This window comes from Taurulus bubalis (genome assembly GCF_910589615.1).
Source record: "Taurulus bubalis genome assembly, chromosome: 1".
NCBI lineage: Eukaryota > Metazoa > Chordata > Actinopteri > Perciformes > Cottidae > Taurulus > Taurulus bubalis.
In genome coordinates, this window is record NC_136589.1 from 6,668,727 (window position 1) to 6,691,885 (window position 23,159).

Here is a 23,159-nt window from a genome sequence, read left to right on the forward strand (position 1 = left end):
GAATAATGACGTCCTCCTCCTTAAACTGGTTGGCATACCAGCATGTGTGAGTCAACCATTGTCTGCCAAAATGTTTCAGAATTTTTCGTTGTCCAGGTTGTTGGGGGGTGGATATTGGTGATTGACATTCCAGCATGGAAACTGATCCTTCTTCTGGATGTACGCAGGGCATTTTCATCCCCTCCACACAGTGTCAAAGCACCCCATCACTGAGATACCTGGAGGGTGTTCATATGTGGTTTTGCCCTGTAAGATATGCAACATATAAGTGGTTTAAATTGAACCAGACATGATAGCATTTCTTAAAATGATGGGATTGCTGATGAAATGATTCCCTCTTTGTGAAATATATACACCCTGTTGTTATCGACAATTAAACAACAATGTGGACTGAAAGGTGGATGAGAAATAGCACACACAACATGCTCATATGTGTATATAATGTATGTCACATATGCAATACCCTGGCCTTCATGGCATATTAAATCTAAAGAATAATTAAAAAACCTAACTTTCAGCAGACTAGGTCTTGAGCTACCATTGCCATTCCAGAAGAGGACTTGCAACCTAACAGGGCTCACAGAGATGGTGTTTGTGGGATCGACTCAAAATACACTAAAATGCCCATGTTTCTGTTAATTAAGGAACATGTTGTCAAGTGTAACATTGTGTTACTAATGTGTATTTATGTTTTGTTTAACAGTTTTTGGACAACATTGGAGGTCTATGGCGCAGCCATTTAAGCTTTACATGCATACATTCATTATGATACATTCATTGCCGATGTGGGTTGTATTGTTTTCATAGGATTTGTTAACTTGCTGAATATAAAATATATAAAATATTAGCCTATAATCCTTAAAAAACGTTTAAGAAAGATAAATGTCTCGTCTACTATGTGCCACACCCGCCCACAGTGCCAACAGCGTGTGAAAGCAGGGAGTGATTGGATGCGCATCACCATGGCAATGCGATGACGTCTTCATCCCTTGCTCTAATTGGAGGAAACCCCGTGGCCCCAGCCGCTGCAGCGTTCCGGTCTGTCAAACTATCCCTGAAGGACCGCCCCTTTCGCCGCGCTAAACAACTACTGGTTTACACCGCCAAATATTTCTGTCAATCAAGTGAGATTACGATTTATCATTGGACAGTTGACACTCAGCAGAACCGCCCTATTCTAGCAGTTGAGTTGAATTTTCACTGCTATTACTGTTATTTGCCTTTCTGACCATCCTCACAAATCTGATCAATTTGTGGAACACATTTGGACCTCCGCAGGTCAGAAACGATGAGTACTTTATATTTTTTTCATTTACGTTAAGTAAGCTGTATGGTCGCCGGTTGATCGCCAAAGGGAAAATTGTGGTCCGTTTCGTGTTTAGTATGAGTATCGCTAACGTGACATTTTTAATGAAAGGAGTGGCCGATTAGCTTTTGCTAGCTCGCAGCTAGCTGCGGCAGACAGCTTTGTGGCGGCTCGCCGTGTGAAACGGTTCTGCCCTTAACGGTAGAGTTGTGCTGCCGATGCTCGTAGCCAGCCGCAGTTTAAAAAACGGTTATAACGAGTTTCTTTGTTGTTTAACACTGTAATTTATCCGAAATATGTCCGTTAATTGTAGTGAAAGCTGGCTGACTAAATTAACTGCGTTTTGGTAATTTAAGCTGCATGTTTCTGGAAACGTTTTTTCTTTCTTTCTCGCCTTAAGCATTATAGTCACTGCCTTTACCTCGCGTTAAATGGTTTCACTTTCTAGCTCGTACCAAGCGGATGCTTTTTTTTTTCTCATGTCATGGCGATAGGCGGGCTATTTAGTATTTCGGTTGTATAACGTGAGGGCGAGTTTGATCGACACCCAACGTTACTAATTGTGCCAACGCTCTTCTCTTCGCAGCTTCTAACGTTACTGCGGGGAAATCTCGTCGTCGATCCCTTGCTGCACCCATTCTTCAACTCCATAGTCCTTGATTGCCACATACTCCCGGATTTCCAATTGATCAGTCCCCCAATAATATAAACTATGGATAAAACGGATCTTATTCAGCGGGCCAAGCTGGCGGAGCAGGCTGAGCGTTACGACGACATGGCAGAGAGTATGAAGAAGGTTACAGAGAAGGGAGACGAGCTGTCAAACGAGGAGAGGAACCTGCTGTCCGTCGCCTACAAAAACGTGGTCGGGGCGAGGCGCTCCGCATGGAGGGTGTTGTCCAGCATCGGAGTGAAGGCCGAGGGGTGTGAGAAGAAGCAGCAGATGGTCAAGGAGTATCGGGAGACTGTGGAGAAGGAGCTCCAAACGATCTGTGACAGCGTTCTGGTAAAGTATTCCGTTTTTAACCCAGATGTGTAACACTGCAGCACAGATCCTGGAAAATTACCTGGACATGGATACAATCTTCCTGGAAAATAAGTCCATTCAAATCACTGCTATATATTTATATATATATATATATATATATATATATATATATATATATATATATATATATATGATGGCAGTGATTTGATTTATATGTGTGTGCACGAACAGTTGACCAATGTGGTTTAATTGGTAATGATGCATTACTCCAACCCGCTCTTGATGCGGTGGTGGAAGTGTTTTATTGGAATAGATTAATTCTGGTTTACTATTTAGTTTAGGGGTATACACTTTGAACCTGGTTGAAGAAACTACGTTTGCGCAACTTGAAGTTTAACATGTCCACATTGAGACTTTTGCAGATGCCTGTCATGCTGACACATCTGTAGTCACAACATTTAAAGTGACACATGATTTATTTTAGTCGAATGTTGTGTGACAAATGGCATCTGCCCTGTTTCCTGCGAGCTCCACTGTTGCATAAATATGGCCGGAGAGGACAAGGAAGTATTATGTATTCCTCCCACTGTTCCTGCCTTTTGGGAATCTGGATTTAGAACAATGGGCTCGAAAGCATGTGAGGGCGTGAACTGACAAAAGGTCATAGTGACTACACCATCAAGGTGTGTTTGAATGGGTGGAGAGAGGACTCGGAACACACACAGGGAAGATAAGCGGTATGATCTGTGTTCTATAAAGCTGTGCTACGTCCAGTGTCTATGTCGCCCCATCTGGCAGATGGAAGCCTAACGTGGTTTGCCAAGTGCAAGCATTTACATGCCTAAATGACTCGCACACTTTCTAAAGCCCAGTTTGTACAGATCATTATACAGAGCCACTTTTTGAAAACCAATAAGGCTGTGCTTGAGTGACGCTAAATTCATTGTCAGACACTCTACATTTAAAAGCTTTACTGGAATACTAGGGGAAGTGGGGTGGGGGTAATACTTTCACCTCTTGTTTAATCTAATGCAACAGCACAGATTGGTGCTTTGCATTATTTCAAGCCTGCCTTGATAATGGATTAGAGGAGATCGCTGCTTTTGAACCAAAGAGGAAGCTTAGCTGTAAGATTGAGATCATTTCCATGAGCCATACGGCAAAGTTGCAGGGGCTATTCAACCAGCTTTCCATATGATTTCCTAAGAATATGCACTTGAACAGCTGTGACTCAGCTCTCAGTATCTCTAATAGGGAGTGGTGTCCTGGGGTTTGTCAGCAGAGAAGGGTGTGTCAGTCCTCACGCCTTAACTTGTCTGCAGACACCTGACAGGTTAGTGATGCACCCACAAAGGCAGCAGCACAGAGACCGCAATAGACAAGTAAGCTGCTTGTGTTCCCTCTGTCTAGATTTGCTGCACTGCAGACTGAAACCAAGCAGACTTGCATCTCAGCTAAAAGCAGGTCTGAAGGAAGCAGGGGCTTGTGGATGTTTGGGCTCCAGTTTCCACACAGGATGTAAATGTAGGGCTTGTAGACCAGACGGGGTGCCGGCTGAGCAAATTCAGGCTATTCACACTTCTTCAGAACATGACACGCCAGACTGTATCTTGACATTTGAAGCTCCAAAGATGTCAATCTGTTTTGGATTGCCAGCTTGTCAGATATTTTAGTGTTTGGCCATTTCAAAATCAAACTCCTGTCAAAGTTGTCATAAAGACTGCCACATGTTTTCTTGTTCAATCATCATCTTGTCTGATCATCACATTTGCAGAGTTTAAAGTTACAATCTCAAAAACGTCTGCTTTATTTTTCTTTGGCGGCACCTACGCCGATAAGAAGTAGTTGCAGGTGTGTTTTTGGGTCTCACATTGCAGAGCTCCAATCAGTGTCTCCTTTCCCGGGAATGTCGCTATTTGAATTGATAAAATTAGGATTAGTCCATGCGTGGGCAAAATATATAAATTCCCAACATGCAAAGGCACTCGCACGCATAACCAGTCGGGCTTTAATCCAACAACACTGTGCTTTCTTGTCTTTACTGGTGACTGAAATCAGAGCTTTGTGTGAAAGCACTGAAAGCGGGGCTACCCCTCTTCTTGTCTATTGTGCAGAGCATGCAGGGAAAAAGGAATGCTTAGTACTTGAGACATGCGAGTGTGTCGGCTGTGCCAATCTTTGCGTCAGTAAATGACTGGGTAGTGGCTGCTGGGGTGGGTTTGGCTCGGCTCAGACAAGGGCTGCTTCTTTCTCTCCTGGGTTTAGAGGGGAGAGGGCTCTTTTCTTCGACCCTTTTTAATAATTTAATGTATTGATGTTAAAGGCAAAGGATGTTTTTATCTATTCTAAACACCATATTACCTCTCAGTCAGATTTGTCGTGAGGGTTAAGGTGTCAAGCATTTTATGGCAGTTATTCTTTTCTCTAAATTGTTCAATTTGAGCATAAACCTCTGGTTTCACTGACACCGATTAGTTCTGGTAATCTTCCCATGTCCATTCTAAAACGGATGATTTGGCCTAGAATATAATCGCAGGATGTGATTTTGTATTTTACTAGGATTTACAATACTCTTTAAATCCTGTTGCTGTTTTAAGCACAGATTACAAGTATTTGTTAACAATGAAAAGGTTGTCGAAATGTATATTTAATACCACTGTTCGGCTATATATTATGTGATTTTAAGTTAAAAATGTATGGGTGATCGAAGAGAAAAGGAGCCAGCCTAGCTGAAACTGACACGTAGCAAAATGTTCCTTCTAAATGACAGTGGTTGAACATTTGTACTTGGCTCCTGATAACGCAGAACTGTGCTAATTAGTCATTGAGCTGAGCATCTGTGAAGGGCAAAGAGAGTAGTGCTCTCTGGTGGCTGGAGGCTAATGGGACACTTACGATGGATGAGCCCCACCTAGTTGGAGTTTTGTAACATGCAAGGTGGATGCGTTTGTTCTCGCATCTTTATTTGTGCCCAATTTAGTACAATTGGTAATTATTTTGCTATTTCAGTGAATGCTTTTGTTAATATCATCCCTGTTCAACTGTTTGACTAATTGATCTAACATTTTCTGTGTTTGCAGACACTGCTGGATGAACATTTGATTGCGAACTCCAAAACTGCTGAGAGCAAAGTCTTCTACCTAAAGATGAAGGGGGACTACTATAGATACCTTGCTGAAGTTGCCACTGGAGAAAAGAAAGATGGTGAGTTCACAGTTGTACTCTATTTATTGTGTTTATTATACAAAAAAGTAACGTAAACGAATCCCAAGACAAAGCAAGCAAGCAAGCAATCAAATTTCATCCTGGAAGAAAAGCCTTCATGTAAACTTTTTTTGTTTCCCACTGCTTTACTTCTCTATGTAATGTAGAAGTGGGGTTTCTTGGGATCTTAAATTGTCCTTTTTATTTGCACGTATAAGCTCAAACCCCTTGTTAGAAAGAACAAATAAAACTGAGCCCTTTTTACACTGCAAATAATGTGTCAGTTTGTCTTGGAGCTGAAAAGTGACGTCAAGTAGGGCAATGCGTCACGGCCGTGTGGCCACAGGGCACCGTCTCACAGGACGGTATAATCGTGTGTGGCACCAAATTGGCCTCCAGCTCTCCTACATGGAACGATGTGACAGAATTTCTTCCCCACCTGCCTTGTTCTCTTATTAGCATTGTGTACTCAAGTCCAATTAAATACATTGGTGTGCTGGCAGACATTTTGCATGGGTATGTCTTTTTAATACTAGTTGCAAGCTGTTATTGAAGAGTTTTGTTGTTTTGTTTTTTTCCCCTAATGTCTACAATGTTCTTGTTCCCTTCTGAAAACCTGAATGGACATCAAATTGTCACCACTCTGTGTTGAGTGGTTGTCATTGTGCCTCTGATAGCCACTAGCTTAGCGCAAACACTGTAAACTGGTTCTGTCCAAAGGTAACACAGTTGATCTACCAGCACCTTTTAAGCTCTCTAACACATTATATCAGTTTAATCGGTACAATAAACAAAATGTACACTTTTTTTTTTTTTTTTACTGGCAGTAATGCAGTATTTCTTGGCCAGGAGCAGTAACTCCTTCTGTTCGCTGCTTCGTAACTACTTCAACAAGTCTGTAGAATAGTCTGACGCACAACTGGCCACAAACCCACAGATTTGTCATTTCTGCTCTTACAGTTTAACTATTGCTTTATTGTCACGTTTTATCCAATGTAGCTATGACTAGTAACTGTAGAATTTTCTAAATTCGTGATGGTGCTAAGATGTTTTGTTTGGACAAATTCTGTTAAAATCAAACTTCACAATGATTTTGCTTTAAGTAGACCTCTAATCTCAACCTTGACATGCATGCATGCATGCAGACATACATACATAGACTATTGGGTTTGATTCCTTCCTCTGTCCCCAGACACCATTGTAAAATCAGAGGAGGCATACCAGTCAGCGTTTGACATCAGCCAGATTGAGATGGACTCCACACATCCCATCCGCTTGGGCCTGGCACTCAACTTCTCTGTCTTCTACTACGAGATCCTTAACTCCCCGAAAAAAGCCTGTGACCTGGCGAAACGGGTCTGCAGACTTTCTTATCTAAATTGGTCACTTTCCCCATGTCTGCTGTTGCAACTGCTAATATTTTCTTTTTTGCTTACAGGCATTTGATGATGCCATTGCAGAGCTTGACCAGCTAAATGAGGAGTCCTACAAGGACAGCACTCTTATCATGCAGCTCCTTAGAGACAACCTGACAGTGAGTGTTCTGTTCTCACAATGCACACAAATCATTTTTACTGGGGAAGAAAATGGGTTATCTTTGCCTCAGTGTCTGTTTGAAGCATAGTACAACCATGAGACACACAGATTTGTTGAAATTGCCTCTTGAAGGCAAGGACAAAAGCAAGCTGTTTTGCTAAGTAGTGAGACCAATGAACCGCACGAATGGGTACAACGGTGCCACACATGTGGACAGTCTCCACATGGAAGCATTCATTCTGGTTAATGTGCTAATTAAAAACGTGGAAGAGTCATGCACCTGAATTCCCAAAGGGTCTGCAAAAAGTGTCTCACGGTGAGGTGAGCGTAATTGTCGCTTCGCAGACCCTTTAATTGAGGAGGCTGTCTGCTACATAACTTCCATTGAAAATCAGTGAGCTACAATTGAATAATTACCAAGTTCTGCCGTGTACAGATGGGCTTGGAATTATTGTGGTTGACACCCAATATCCTACAAACTATGCATGCGTTTGTGTATTCACGGGATGTTTGGAGATGAAAAGAAATAGGGTTAACGTCTCGGAAAAAGGCATTAGCTAAATTGTGTATGAAGCCTAATGCATGGTCTTGCCAGAAAGAGAAGCTCATAACTACGATTGGTCAGATTGCCTTTTGGGCAAAATCATCCCCGCCGATTCCGCATATCAAATGCTGTTCGACAACCTGACCAGCACTTTATTTGAAGAATACCAAGTTGCCTGCGTATTTATTTTATTGTCCAATGACCGAACATCTTTGTTTGCAGGATTTATTTCAAAAGAGAGGTTTAGTATTAATTTAGCATTTAAATAATCATAGTGTGACTCTTGCTGGGCTCCGTACCACCAAACAGTTATTTTCTAGCTCCACTTCAAATTTCTACATTGCTGTGTTCAACAAAACCGAATAGTTTTAGGGTGTGCACAGAGTTGTCTATTGTGTAATCACTGCCAGATACAGAAGTGCCTCTGTAAAAAGTGTTTTGTTTTACTGATTATGTTTTTACAGTAATTATGAGATTGTGCGTATACTGATAGGAAGTCAATTTGAACTATGATTCAGAAATGGTGAAGGACTCTGGATATGTGACTGTACTTCTACTTAATTTTTAACAAATATTTGTGTTTCTATCTTCAGTTATGGACATCAGACACCACTGCTGAGGAGGGAGAGGGTGGCGAGGGTGGAGAAGGAGGAGAAGGAGGAGAGCAAGTCGAGAACGAGAACTAAAAAAAACACAAGTCCTCGATGTTGGGGTCCTCTCCAAAACCAAGAAAAGGAAGAAAAAAATAAAACTTTTTACACATCCTTCATTCCTTATTGCTCCACTCAAACATTCTACCAATGAAACCCATTGCTGAAAAGAGTCATGTAAGAAAATAATGATTTAAAAGAAAAAAATTAATTCTTTTCACAATGTTGATTTGGACAACTGTAGAAGAGCGAAACCTCTATTTGTTTGGTTTAGGATTGTCCTGGCCTTCCCATTTGTGCAGTTTCAGCTGTAGAAAAGTGATTAATAGCTTGACATGGTATCATCAATTTGGAGGCAAGAAAAGTCCCACCGTTGGACAACTGGAAGCTCAAATCCCACCTTTTGAGACCGTTTGGATATTTTTTCAATAAGAAATGTCAAATATATAAACTAGTTTCTCCCTCCCCCCCATATCTTTTTTGAGTGCGTCTGTCTCGACACAGTTACGTGGTACGGTTACAACAGCTGAAGTCCATCTTCAAAAAGATTAACTTTTCATACTGCAGGGAAAGCTAGTGCACTTTACATGCTGGCGACAAATACTATAATGCAGCCAAGTAGTGCCAATTGGTTAAACCCTCACTTTCTGCCCTGGTTATGATGACACTCTTTCACTGAAGCATGCCTGTTGTTTGGGGGGTGGGGATGGTGGGGCTTGTCTGGCCAAATGCAGGGACCTTTTCAATGGAAAGAAGACAATTCTGTCATGCATGTCTCTTGAGATATTACACTGGAATGGGAACAAATGCTGTAACACACAAGTCCAAGTGTCAAGTTTAGTGATTTTAAATGCAGGTTTGTACACATTCTACAAGTGGGTGATTTGTTAGTCTGTCCAGTGATTGTCATTAGAGATTTGGACCACTATTGTTTTGCTATTCATTCAATTGTTGTCCCCAAAAGCCTTGTGGAACTGTTTGAATCCCTATGTATCAGATGTTAACATGAATAAAACATTTTATAAACCAAGGCCAAGTTTGTCTTTCTGTTATTTGCTTAATGTACTGTGGATGGTTGTAAATACCCCGTATCTAGTGCGGTTTTATTCTAGTTAAATCTTCGACCGGAATGAGATTTGATGAATACTTTTCACTTTTATTGTCAGGGGATTTAACTCAATTCAACAATGTTGTCATTCTGCTAATATGTTTTGTCTTAAATATTCTAGGGTTTTATGTTCTTCTTTATATCTGACATTTACTAAATGTAATACGGGCTTTCCTTAAAGTCAATAGCCGAAGTAAATCTATTTATTTATTAGATTGTGCTTTTGCAATTTAGAGGTTTTTACATCATTATAGTTCATGCTACTCTAAACTATTACTCCATTACATTTCAGAGGAAGATATTGTAGTTTTAACAGCTATATACACTGGCTACTTTACAGGTTAATTACCTCATGTGGGGAAAGAGCCTGGAATATGATCAGTCAGGCAGTAACAAGTATAAATACCCACAATTGTCCATATTTTTTTATGCTGAAAATAAGTGCTGTCCCATTTCAAACCCTCACCCTCAACCATTTAGCAGGTGACGTCAGTGAGTCTAGGGGGGACGTTGGGATTGGGCCTGTCCCGTATCACGCCCTCCAAACCAGAAAGCGGATGTTTTCCACTCGGTGCACTTCCGGGTAGCTCAACTAGCTAACTGTTAGCTCTTCAGACAAACCGAGTAACTTGTGACAATGACAGCGCTAGCATAGCTAACTGAGCTGCCAAAAATGAAGAGCCTACTCTTAATTGTCTTTCTGGCTCCTTGTTGGGTCAACAGTGCCGTTAAATCCAGAGTTGTTACGGAAGATAATCACGAAGAAAACCCGGAATTCGGTAAGTAGCTTAGCAAGCTAACTCCAGTGTTAGCTTAAGTGTTACTGCTAACGCTAACTATTTTATGAACATGTCGTGTTCACGATAATAATAATAATAATAATAATAGTATTTTATATAGCGCTGTTCTAAGTAAGATGACGACAATAATGTAATGCCGCAATGTGTTATGTTTATTTTAAGTGATTATTAACACTGACACTGAGTCTTGGTCAGCTGCTGAATGAAACAATATCAAGCTAGAAAGCGGATCGTCAGCTCCAGATTGTTGAACACAAATTAAGCTTGGTCGTGTATGACCATTGCCGTCTCTCAATGTCTTCCAGATGCTCTGAACTCCATCCTGTCAGATTTCGAGGTGCTGCCGGTGTCAGGCCTCCAGCTGCACTCAGTAAGGAAGAGGGATGTCCACACCCAGTCCCACCTGGAGCGCTTAGTGAGCTTCAGAGCATTGCACAGGTAACGTGACAGATGCATCCTTATACCTGACATAAGCCTGCCTCCAAGTACAATTGTTATCTATGGAGTGATGGTGCAGGGTAGGATGGGTTTTGGATATTCTAGTATATGCCCAAACACATGTTGTAAAAGTTATTAGTTGCTGTAATTATACTGCCTGTGAAGAGATCCCTTCTTAGCGGATCTCCAATGTAAAACCCAACTCGTATTATACATTGATTTGAGATTATGAGTATGCACATTGGAAAAGCAGGTCATACCATGATTTGCAAGTGTTAAGTTGCAGTCCGATGCATTCAGTGTGGTACTAGCTAAAGAGACAAATACGCCCAGCTGGTGGCCACTCACACACAGCACAGTTTATGTTTAACTGGACAGTGAAATGCCTTTGTCGACAGTGAGAGGATCTGAGATCGGAAATATCAAGAAGAGGACTATTGCTGTCCCGCTCAGACTAGTGGGGCATTGATCCCATCACAGCCAGCTAGTACCTTTTGAGACAGGGGCAGCCCTCAGGGGTCAAAATCCAGTCTTTTGCACTCCAAAGTTCAGATGACAGCCAAAGCTGATATGATGTCTTTGCAAAATTACCTTTTTGTTATTCCCTGTGCAACTTAGCAAGAAAGGCTGTCAATGGAAACAACAAAGGTGTTTTTTTTACTACAGCAGCTGTAACTTAAGAAGATAACCTCTTGAAGAATTGCAAGTAATATTATGCTCAGCTGATCTTTGGGATGCATTTTACGTCAGACTATGAAGGGATCGCTTCAAAATCAGTGTGGATGGACAAGACATACATCGACATACATCTACAATTACAGCAAAACAATCAATGATCAGACAGCATATGATCAAATCATAAGACATTCATGTTTTCTCACCTTTTTCTTGTTTGTGGTACTAAATAGGCCCAACACACCAATTCCCAAGTGACTCTCCACAATATTGAAAGCAACCATATAATCATGTTTAGGTTAATGTAATTATTATGTTTCGTTGTATCTCTTTCAGACATTTCAAGCTTTACTTGACCACCAACACAGGCCTTTTCACTGACAACTTTAAAGCTGTGTTTGTTGATAAACACGGGAGGGAGGAAAACTACAATGTTAATCTTCAGAACTATTTCACTGGACATGTTGTTGGTAAGTGTTATTCTAGGATTAGGGATTCACTAATGTTTTTTGGAAATAAGATTTTTATTTTCCTGATTTTGCATTTCACAAGAGTCTGTTTGCAGTTGGAAATTATTAAGTAAATCTTAAGAAACAGCTGATTGATTTTTAAGACCTATTTATCAATCAATTTACCTGTAATGCTGGTCTGACACCCATACTGCTTCGTTAAAATTATATTGACTAATATGTCAATCTTTTAATACAAGCTACCTTATTTGTGGTGTTTGCAGGTGAGGAGAATTCACGAGTGCAGGCTCACATAGAAGGAGATGAGTTTTCTGCTCACATTCTAACTGATGAAGCTGAGTACAACGTAGAGGTAAGAAAAATCAGCCTTTCTGTGTAGAATCCAAATAGAGTGGCTATTGACCGTTTGTGGGTATTTTTTTTTATACACCTAACCCTCAGCCTTTTTGTCCAAGGCCACACTGTTGAAGACTATAAAGACGCTAAAACAAGACTATACTGTACATTAATGCCAGAAGAATGAGAAGTAATAAATAATCCATGACATGGCATTCTTTTAAAATGCCTGTCTTTTTTTCTTGTTGTCATTCATTGCCAATATCTTTTATATTCTTTTTCTCTTTTTGATGCACATTTTTTCCCAATCCTCTCTTCTCCCTGTAACCCTCTCTGATTCCTCATTTTGTTCTCTAATGCCACCTGTCTTTATCTGGCTATCTAGCCGCTGTGGAGGTTTACAGATTCCCCTCCTGATGGCAGATTGCTGGTTTATCGCTCGGACGACATCAAAAATCTGACCCGCATCGTCTCTCCAAAAGTGTGTGGTTACATCCACGCAGAGGATTCGGACTTCCAGCCACCGATTTCCAAGAAGGATTGGGACGGGCAGGAGGAGGAGGAGCAGGAAAAGGGTGAGCTCTGCTGTCTGTTTTCCTCACTAGGGGTGGAGAGTCTTGCAAATGTTTGTGGCCATATTTGTAGTAGAAATGTGTGGGAAGAATACGGTATATAAAGGGTTGGAGATCACAAATGTGGTGCAGCCTAGGATCTGTGCTCTTGTTTGGGGGTGGTTAAGAGTAGATCAAGAACGAGTAGGAGGATAACACATGTTTAAGGAAGAGAGGAGGAGGCTGTAGTAGTGAGACAAAGGGTGTGGATGTGGGTGTTACGTTTTGTAACTGTCTCTTGAATAAAATCCTTTGTTAAACCTTGCAAAAGTTATGCACATTCAGTACACACTGCTGGCAAGTGGGTATTATGTAACATCCAAATGCCTTTGGATTCTTTTGTGCTGAAAATGTAAAGCATATAGCAGTGAGACCGTGCCAGAGATCTCTTAAACACTTCTTGCTGGCAGCTGGGTAAAAACACCCATTGGGGATATAAATTGAGGTGAAGATTCTCATAGAAGAGGCATTCAAATTAATGGAGGCCCTGCTGCCCAATGAGATGACTCTGACTCGTCACTGGTCTCCCACTGCTTGTTGTGGAAACCAGGGCAGCGCACACCCACGCTTCTGAACAGTGCACAGGCATGTGTATGATGTAATGCTCAAATGGGATGGCTTCCTGTTGTCCTTTTCTGTTATATTTCAAGTATTTATTCTTTGAAGAGTTTATAAAGTTATGAGGCATCTCTCCAGACACACACGCATGATATGGGGGAAATTGTGGAGGCATTCAAATGTTAAAACTGAAGTATTACCGTTTCAAAGTTATAACCCTGAATTGCAGATGTTAAGTCTTGTATGAGCAGCGCTTAATCTACGTTGAAAAGTCAAGTTTTGTGATTCAACAGAGAATGTGCAGCCTTGTATACTAACGGTTGTATATACAGTAGAACTCCTTATTATTATGCACTAACTATAAGGAGAAATCGCTATTGAAATTGCTATTAATTGGCTTTAAAAACAGAAGCAGCTCTTAATCAGTTCACAGGCAAACAAAAAAGATGACGTGCTGCTAAATGTGAAAATGAGGGCAATTAACAATGGGATACTGGAGCATGGCCTCATTGTTTAATTCTTCATGCGTCTAAATATTTTTACAACTTTTTCTTTTCCTCTCTTTGTTTGCCTGCAACCATTTTTCTTTATCTCCCCTGTTCCCTTTTCTCACTACTCCTGCTGTTTCTTCCTCGTAGGGTACCACCACAGAGAGAAGAGACAGGCTCACGATCACAAGAAGAATACCTGCCCCCTCTTGCTGGTTGCAGATTACCGTTTCTTTAAACACATGGGCCGTGAACAAGAGAGCGTCACTCTCAACTACCTGGTCTGTCTTTATGATTCTATGTACAAAAGCAGTGCAGAGAGAATTCACTGTATAAAGATTTAACTTGCATCCATAGGGTATAACATTGAACAGGACGAGGGCAGAATGTATTTTTTTTACTCCCAGTTTAGTTTTACATCTTCTATGATTAAAAAAAAAAGAAGTCAAAAATAAGGTCTGCTGTTGTCTATACATTTCTGTACGTTAAAAATTATTGCTATATGATTTTGTTCTTCTTCTCTCCCTCCAGATTGAGCTGATTGATCGAGTTGATGACATATATAGGAACACAACTTGGGATGATGAATTCAAAGGCTATGGGGTCCAGATCCATCAGGTGCATTTGGCCGGCTATGTTTTGTAGTTCATTGTAATATGGTTCAAGTCTGACTTATGGAACAATTTGTGGCTTTTCAGCTGTAGACATCACTGCTCCCAGCAGCACGATGGCTTTGTTTTACATCAAGTCAGTCCCGGAAGTGAATAACACTGTCCCTCACTGTGTTGAGAACGGCATTTTTAGGAGGAACTGAAAGCTTTTGTGTGTGCCCCGTGGGGTAATTTAATTTGTTCCACTGGCTCTGGGAATGAATAGAGACACTGTTTGTCATACTGTGAGTCTCGGTTTTTCTCACTGAAAAGATATGCACTCATTTGCTGCTGGGTTATTGTCCAATTTTCTCCACCATACAGGTCAAGAAGAATCCCAATACCTTTTTTAGGGGAAAACAAATTATGGCCCAAAACGGCATCCCCTCGGTCCCCTCTAACTATGCATTCAAGTTGTGTTAAAGCTATTACAGGTTCAGGGCCATTCCTGTCGAACTATGTTGCAGTTCGGTGTAAAAAAAAATCCTGTAATAGTTCATTTATGATTTGAGGGGAAAATGAATCTACGTTCTACATTCTAAAGTCTGGACTATGAAGTGTTTCACACAACATTAATTATGAGCCAGTACACTAAGATTTGTTTAAATTATTTGAATACAAATTGTTAAATTGTTCATAAATGGTGTATCTGGTTACCATTCTCAGATCATCATCAACAAGGCGCCTACAAAGCCTCCCCGTGGCCACACTGTTACAGGCTGGGTCCACTACAACATGGAGAACAGCCCTGTGAGGGGGAAAGAGGTCTGGGACGTGAAGAGACTTCTAGAGGTAGGAAAGGGAGACCAAGAGAAAGATGTACATGTTTGGGAAATACTATGGGCCCTTTTTCAGTCAAAACCAGGGGACTGCCATTGGATATGATTTGGGAAATTTTTATTAAATTGTCAACAGAATGTTACATGTTCACAAAAATGTGTACAATGTACAATTGTGCTGGACCTGTAAAAGCTTATTAAAGATATATCCAGATATTTTGGCCAATAAGTAACAAGAAATGCCAGTTTAAGAATGTCAAAGATTAGTTTGAGGTAATCTGAAAAACAAAAATAGATTTGAAATATAAATTTATGGACGCAAAAAAAGAAGGTAAATGTGTTTGCCACAACACTGCAGTTCATCCTTAAAGTGTGTAAAGTCTGGTTTAGATCAAATACATGTGACTTTGAGTGATAATATTACAAATTGTATCATATCTGAATTCTAATGTTCACATCTAAATTAATTCATAAAGTCAATGTCAGTAAACGTTTTTGTGAGTACTTGTGTAAAACTAACTTTGACAAATACAAATGTTGATATATAATAGTTTTTTTTGTTCCTCAGCAATTCAGCTCCGACATAGCTGAGAACGCCTCCACTGTGTGTCTCGCCCACCTGTTTACCTACCAGGATTTCGATGAGGGCACGCTGGGGCTGGCCTATGTGGCCCCCTCCAAACTTCAGGCCCTGGGCGGCCTCTGCCCAAAACGTAAGGACGCGTCACTCAGTAACAAAAGTGCTTTGTTCTGATAAGATAATCATTCTATTTTTGATAATTCAACTCCTAGATTACCAACTGTTGAGTGGAGCTCTTGGCTTTTGTAAAGCAAAACAGATTCTGACATCTTGCGTTGATTGCGTCCTTTTGTAGCGTACTACCCATCTAACTCTGCAAAGAAGCCCAGTTACCTCAACACCGGTCTAACCAGCACCAAGAACTATGGGAAAACCATCCTAACAAAGGTGTGTTTTTTCAATCATTATCCTTGATCCAATTAATTACTAGCTGCTCTCGGCTTTAGCCAGGATGTTATGCAACATGGCACTCCGCCAAATGCAGACTGTAAGTAGAGCAGACACACCGTTTTGTGTGGGTGTTATGAGGAATGATGTTAACACTTGCATTTTGACACCTCAGTTATCAGTATATGCTTGCTTCTCAGCACAGTTTTCAGTTAAGTTTCAAAACACCAATGTGAGCATGGAGGACGTTTTTGGATGTGTATCCATAGCCTCTATGATAATATGTATGTTTTCTGTCAGTGAAGTAAGTGTTTGTGAATGTACAACAAGACACAGTGTCAGTCCTGCATTTGTTGCTTGGTAGAATTTCAGTTTTTGTGCGATCTTATTCTTGATTGATACAATAAACTATATGTTTCGAACAAAGTACTCTGGTTTGTCTGCGTCCCATCAGGAGGCAGATCTGGTGACCACTCACGAGCTGGGCCATAACTTTGGAGCAGAGCACGACCCTGACAACATCCCTTACTGTGCTCCCAGTGACGACCACGGGGGGAAGTTTGTCATGTACCCTATTGCTGTGAGCGGAGACCATGTCAACAACAAGGTACCCTCTCAAATAGTGAACAAATAAAAAGTGGTGTTAAAACTAACAGAAGCATCACCATCTAAGTGCTAAATAGGTATATAACAAACAATGCAAACAAGTATGAGGATACTGAGGATAAGTATGCGTTAATGCTGCAAAGTGTGATATGAAGTGTAAATTTATGTAGCTTGATCTACTGTGTTGTATAAATAATTATACATTTATGTTGTATCGCGCTTTTAAAAGGTGCTCAAAGGCACTTTACATGGTAAAGACAGAAACAATAACTATATAACCAGAGAGATGACATAACGTTAACACACAAAAACATACGTAACTGGAATCACAGGTTAAAAGCAGGTTTAAATTAATTAGTTTTAAGTGTTTTGAAAGTGCCGATTAACAGAGACTGAGTTGCTGGTAGAGAGTTCCAGAGGGAGGGACATTAGTAAAAAGGCCTCCAATGGCCATAAAACTGTTTGTGTGCCTGTATATTCATGCTACGCTTTAAGACAAGAATCATAAATGTTTCACAGCTTCATTCACTTAGTTCATAGCATCACCTTTCACAGTTGAGCATAAAGCAGCCACTCCTAGTTAATATCTAACCCTCATCTGCTTCTACTTCCTCCTAAAGCGCTTCTCCAACTGCAGCAAGATCTCCGTAGGAAAGACGTTGCGTTTCAAGGCTCCTGTGTGCTTCAAGGAGAGGAACAGTAGGGTATGCGGCAACTCAAGAGTCGAGGATGGGGAAGAGTGCGACCCCGGCCTGCTCCACCTCAACGACGACCCCTGCTGCACAGCCGACTGCAAATTCAAACTTGCAGCACAATGCAGGTATGAGATCCAAAAGACGCATAACCACTCTTCAAGAGTCTAAAACTCTAAAAACATGCTCAGACATTGGATTGATTTTAAGATGGACGTCTTTGTGGTACTAGTTTGAATACATTCACATGTCTCTGTTCTCTCCACAGTGACAGAAACAGCCCTTGCTGCAGGAGTTGCGCGTATGAGCTTGCAGGAACAAGGTGCCAGGAACCCATCAGTGCTACCTGCAAAGGCATATCATCTTGCACAGGTGGGCGCCTCCTGCTGGTCTAACACAAGATCTGCAGCACTAGAAAGCTGTTTCTTTGATGTTGGGTCCTTTTTTTTTAAACTAGATATCTCTACCTTTCCCTCGCATGTTAGGCAACAGCAGTCAGTGTCCACCTCCTGAAAACGCGGAGGACAACACTGTGTGTGTCGACAGCGGCCGGTGTCACAATGGAGAGTGCAACCCGTTCTGTGAAGCCATGCAGAACCTTCAGTCCTGCGCCTGCAACGGTAAAGAGCAGCTCTTTTGAGTGTTTTGTTCACCGCATGACATATTTAGCTATGACATCTTCATGTCATAGCTTTTATAGTTATTTATAGTTTATTTTTGATGGCATTACTTTTGATGGCAAATATGTCATTTCTTTTTTTTCATCATTTTTATGGCCAATGTCATTTTTATGACATGCAATAAATACAATGATATATTCTTGAAATTTATTAAGGCATACAATAATATGCCATTTTTCATGTAGTTTCTTTCACATTCTAACTAACATTTTACGTAGCATTATTTACTTTTACATTTTTACAATTGTTTCGTGAAATACTATACCATCAGTTTTTATGACATACTACACTGTGACACTTTTTAAATTTCCTTTTATAACCTGCTGGACTGTATTTATGATACTGGATAAAGGATTTTATTGAAATGGCATTGGCTTAATAAAACATTTTTAGGAGATTGCTCAAAGGTTTGAATGAATGTTTTTCTCTCTGATGAGTATGCACTGCAACTGTTGATGAAGGATAAACTCATAAAAAATAACAAAGTGCTTCTATATATATATAAATATAACTTTATATTAACATATAAAAGAGTGAATCCCCTCTCATCTTTGCAGAGACGGATGACTCCTGTAAAGTATGCTGCAGGAGAAAAGATGGTGCCTGCGCTCCTTTCATCCAGAACAATAGCAGTTTCCTTTATCTTCGCAAAGGAAAACCCTGCACTGTGGGCTTCTGTGACGAAGGCGTGAGTCATCAATCTTTTACATCTGTTCACTCTGTTCTACCATGTTTCCATCATGCTTAATATTTTGTTTTTAATTCCCTAACACAGCTCTGAAAGGTCCATAATGAGTTGGATTATTCTTTATTTGGCTATGTGCAGAGTGTGACGTTTCTCTTGTTAAAACAGGGAAAGTGCATGAAGCAGGTGCAGGATGTGATCGAGCGGTTGTGGGATTTTATTGACAAGCTGGACATTAACACATTCGGTAAGTTGGTTACAACAGGCCCCGTTGAAATCTAATCAACTTTATGAGCACATGAGTATTTGGAAAGTCAGTCTTTTTTTTCTTGTTGTTGATTGTAGTCTTGTCGCCCTCCTTACCTTGGTCTCTCTGTTTTTCGTGTCTCTACCACCATCATAAACGCCCCATGTCCATCAGGGAAGTTCCTGGCTGACAACATAGTGGGCTCTGTCGTGGTGTTTTCACTCGTCTTCTGGATTCCTCTCAGTATCCTCGTTCACTGTGTGGTAAGAATCAATCAATTGACACTCGTTCTCACTGTCTTCAGTGTGATGTTACCTGATACTTTTTGGATTATGGGTTCTGTTTGAAGGTTAGATCTCGTCATTACAGTAATTACCTTAATTGTTTAACTTTTTAAATGCTGACAATCCCATCTTTTTGTGTTTCTGCCGCAGGACAAACGACTTGACGAGCAGTATGAAGATAACACAAAGTCCTTCTACTACCCTCCAAGCGTAAGTTCCTCATCTCTCATGCCTCTGTAAGATCCTGTGCCACACTAACCAAACTAATACAGTCCCACATTGCTTTTTTTAAACACGTTGTCATCTTAATTAGGGGAGGGAGAGGGAAGTAGGAAGGTGTATTGTTCAGGTGGAGCAATTTGCCTCTTTTCTGAATCTATGTCTAGATCCCTGCATCATTTGTCAGCTTTAAAAGATGTGCTACAAAATGTGCTTTCAGCTAAAAATCTTGCTTGGTGGAAAGTAAATAAGATTCAATTAGCAACAATAAAATAAGGATTTACTTCTTGCATTTTTAACACCAAATGTATTTCTGTTTTTTTTTTTTTTTTTGAGTGAAAATTATTTATTTTTGCGCTAATATGTAACTGGCTTTTACAATTCTTTTTTCATTTAAATGGCCCTGAAAACACATTTTGTCAGTGTTTACTCAGAGGTCAGGAGTAGTTCCTGAACTTATCATAAAGTGCTGAAGTTGAAACAGTTCACATGATAAATATTTGTACTTTTTTGTTTTTATGTCTGTTGTTTTTCACTGGTTTTAAGTGCTCAAGCTCAATTGGAAAAATATATATTTTGTACTTTGTGTGCCTGTCAGGCTTTTGCAATATTTTTATTAAAATCTGATAACAGTCGTGGGGTTGTTTGCTTGTTCGTTTGAGTGTTAACACTTGGTAATAAATAAGGATGTCTCTTTTAAAAAACGTAACCTTGATTGTTGCTCATAATTATGAATACTTGATGTGACTGAGAAAGATGTGAGTTTTTAATCCAAACCAAATTATCAGGGGCTTCAAGAAATGCTTTTTGTGGCATCACAAGAGCCCTAATGCCTTACTTCGTAATTTGACAGCATTTATTGTCTATTGGCTTAGTTTTGACAATACAGAGGTGAGAGCAGGATCCGTAGGGGCCTCACTGCCGGGTTCAAACTGCCAATGACCTGTCCATCACCCTTTCCATTCTCATTGGAACTGCAGCAGATGGTGGAAGTTTGTAGTAGAGCTCCCGCCATAGGTGAGTGCGTGTGCCATGGCTTGGTGTTTCGTTGCCATTGAGTCCATGAGGATGCATGGTCAGTGGCCCACGTTTGGGATACTCCTGCAGTCACTTCCTCCTCGATGTAATCACTGATCAGATTTCACATTTCCAGCCCTCAAACTCTCCTGCTCCTTTCACCTCGAGAGATGAAGTGAGAGAGGCTCAAACTAAAGCTAAGAGGCGTGACTGGATAGCTAAAAGTTTGCTCCTCTGCACGGAGTCATATCTGATCAGAAATTACCTCAAGAAAGCAAGATTGCATTTTAGGAGTATTCAAACAGAGAGAGGACTGAACAGGTTGCACCTTGTTGTCGTTTGTGAAATCGGATGCGGTGTGTGTCAGCGTTTTTAAGTTTTGCATCTGCTGTTAAAGCCACAAGAAGAAGAGGGTGATATCCTTAGGTGGTTGTTATTTTGATTGACCTTTTCCTTTTCTTTTTGTAATGGCTGTCTGCACTGTTTTTGTAGGTTTGATTGGGAACACGTGGAGACTGAGGGTACATTCCACTGTAGACCTTTGTCATGGCAGACATTTTGACTTGTAACAATATTTGTTACACCTCTGTTTGAAAACACAAAATGTCCACTATGAGAAATGTTTGTTTTACTCATTCCCGCTTTCAAAGGGGGCATTGGGGAGGATAGATTTTTACTAAACGTCTCTTAGTATACTGGGCTTTAAGGTTTCGACTATTAACTTTTTACTAACATGAAATAGTTAATTAGGAAGATTTGAGCAGAATGGAGTAAAAAGGGAATGGATCCCTCCTCAGTCAGAGACAGTCAGCTTTGATGTGCTTTGGTTTCACATGTTTTTCTTGCTCTTCAGAGTCAAGAAATGCTGAACAACCTCGAGTCAGCGTCCGTGCGCATCGTCAAGCCTCCTCAACCTTCCTCCTCCTCCGCCGGCCGGATCGCGCCCTCCTCCCTGCCCCTGCAGCAGAGCCAGGTAGGGGCCTCGCCCGCGGCCAGCACCAGTACCCCGGCCCCCGACCCGAGCTTCGGCCTCACCCCGGACAGCGCAGGGGGGCCGCGGATGGCCACCATCGAGGAGGACACCAGCAGCGACTCTCACCTGGGAGAGGAAGGCCTGTCGGACGATTTCACAACCGCAGGAGCCTCCTCGTCGGTTACGAAATCCTCCTACGAGGATCTGACAGAGCAGAACCCGTCAGCCAAGGACCGGCGGCGCCTCAAGAGGCAGGAATGCATTGACACAAAAGAGACTGAGTGCTGAGAGTAAATCACCAGTACGTTTTGGGTTTCGGTTTAGTACCAATGAGGGAAATACATGCAGCATGTTCAAGACAGATTCAAGATAATGGCAACCATGATGTGGATATTATTCAGTCAGCTTCAACCTGGATGGAACCACCACACAGATAATACACAAGTAGTCACAAATCCCGGTGAAACAAAATATTTACTGAAGTGAATTCATGTTTTTTTTTGTTGCCTGGGGCTAAATATTGCCTGGCCAGATGCACCCTGGGAGATCTGTTGAGCTCAATCTGAGGTCTAGTTGCCCAAACACGTCGTGGAGTTCATTTATCTTAAACCCAGTGGTTTCGGGAATATGTCCCTAAATGCTGGTGCACAAAGCATTGTCAACCCGGTTGGTGCCTCTCACAGATTAACGTGTCATTAATGATTGTTGTGATATTTTACGGTTTAAAAAGAAACGTTTCAGTGTGATATGTTTATCAGAAAACCGGATAATTGAAATACATTTCTTTATATATATATATATATATATATATATATATATATATATATATATATATATATATATATATATATATATATATATATATATATATATATATATATATGTGTTCTTTCTGTTTATTTTATATATGTGCAGGCTTGCAACACATTTAATTCACACTTAGAATGCATACATTTCATACTGCAGTGGGCTGAGTGGCCGTCTCTTCAGTAATACACTTGTTTGTCCAGCTGTTGATATGTATCGTCTATATGAAACATGGTGCCTTTTCTGATTTTGTGCCTAACTATCCGACTTCCAGTTGAACATGAATACTGAATTTAATTTGAAAAGAAAGTTTCTGAGGTGCTCAAATGTAGTTTGGACTGTTTGGTTTTCTTTCCTCGTGCCAATGTGAGTTATGCACACCTTTGTTATTTTATGCCGTCTCGCCACTGTCTGCTGTATAACATGTTAAAATTGTAAAATACGTACTTTCTGTAGGTCAAGGAGAGAGAAAAAAACCTGTGTCGCTAACATTGACTACTGGATTGATGTGAACTGTTGTACGAGCAGATGTCCCGTCATATATTCTGATGTGTATATTCTTAATATTTCTATGTTTGTTACAGGAGTTACTTTTTGTATTTGTTATTTTTTGGATTCCCTTCACGCATCTCAAAATAAATCTTTATTGTGCATTTTAAACAATAATACATGTTCTTTTATTTACTACTGGTAAAAACAAATCACAGCTGCTTCATTGTTTTGTAGCAGGGATGCAGTCCAGTGTCGAGCTCTGGTGTGTGTCACAAAAAGAGTGCTGGTGAGTGCTTCATTCTCAACAGAATATCCAGCCTTGTAGGATTTGCAGATGCCATTCAAGATA

General features: G+C 40.6%; 2 protein-coding genes across 2 annotated transcripts; both read left to right on the plus strand.

The window, feature by feature from the left end:
• Positions 1–1,220: 1,220 nt before the first annotated feature.
• LOC306738396 (14-3-3 protein beta/alpha-1-like) lies at positions 1,221–9,259 on the plus strand. Its single transcript, XM_079220241.1, has 6 exons — positions 1,221–1,278; positions 1,893–2,312; positions 5,375–5,498; positions 6,691–6,854; positions 6,937–7,032; positions 8,172–9,259. The coding sequence occupies exons 2-6, from the start codon at positions 2,019–2,021 to the stop codon at positions 8,262–8,264; spliced, it is 771 nt and encodes a 256-aa protein (XP_079076367.1). The 5' UTR covers positions 1,221–1,278; positions 1,893–2,018; the 3' UTR covers positions 8,265–9,259.
• A 3,326-nt stretch (positions 9,260–12,585) lies between these two features.
• Positions 12,586–22,223, plus strand: adam17a (ADAM metallopeptidase domain 17a). Its single transcript, XM_079228134.1, has 15 exons — positions 12,586–12,630; positions 13,863–13,993; positions 14,244–14,330; positions 15,029–15,154; positions 15,710–15,854; positions 16,017–16,108; positions 16,563–16,715; positions 17,335–17,534; positions 17,675–17,778; positions 17,892–18,026; positions 18,644–18,774; positions 18,940–19,018; positions 19,193–19,281; positions 19,453–19,512; positions 21,392–22,223. The coding sequence occupies exons 2-15, from the start codon at positions 13,955–13,957 to the stop codon at positions 21,797–21,799; spliced, it is 1,848 nt and encodes a 615-aa protein (XP_079084260.1). The 5' UTR covers positions 12,586–12,630; positions 13,863–13,954; the 3' UTR covers positions 21,800–22,223.
• The last annotated feature ends 936 nt before the right edge of the window (positions 22,224–23,159 follow it).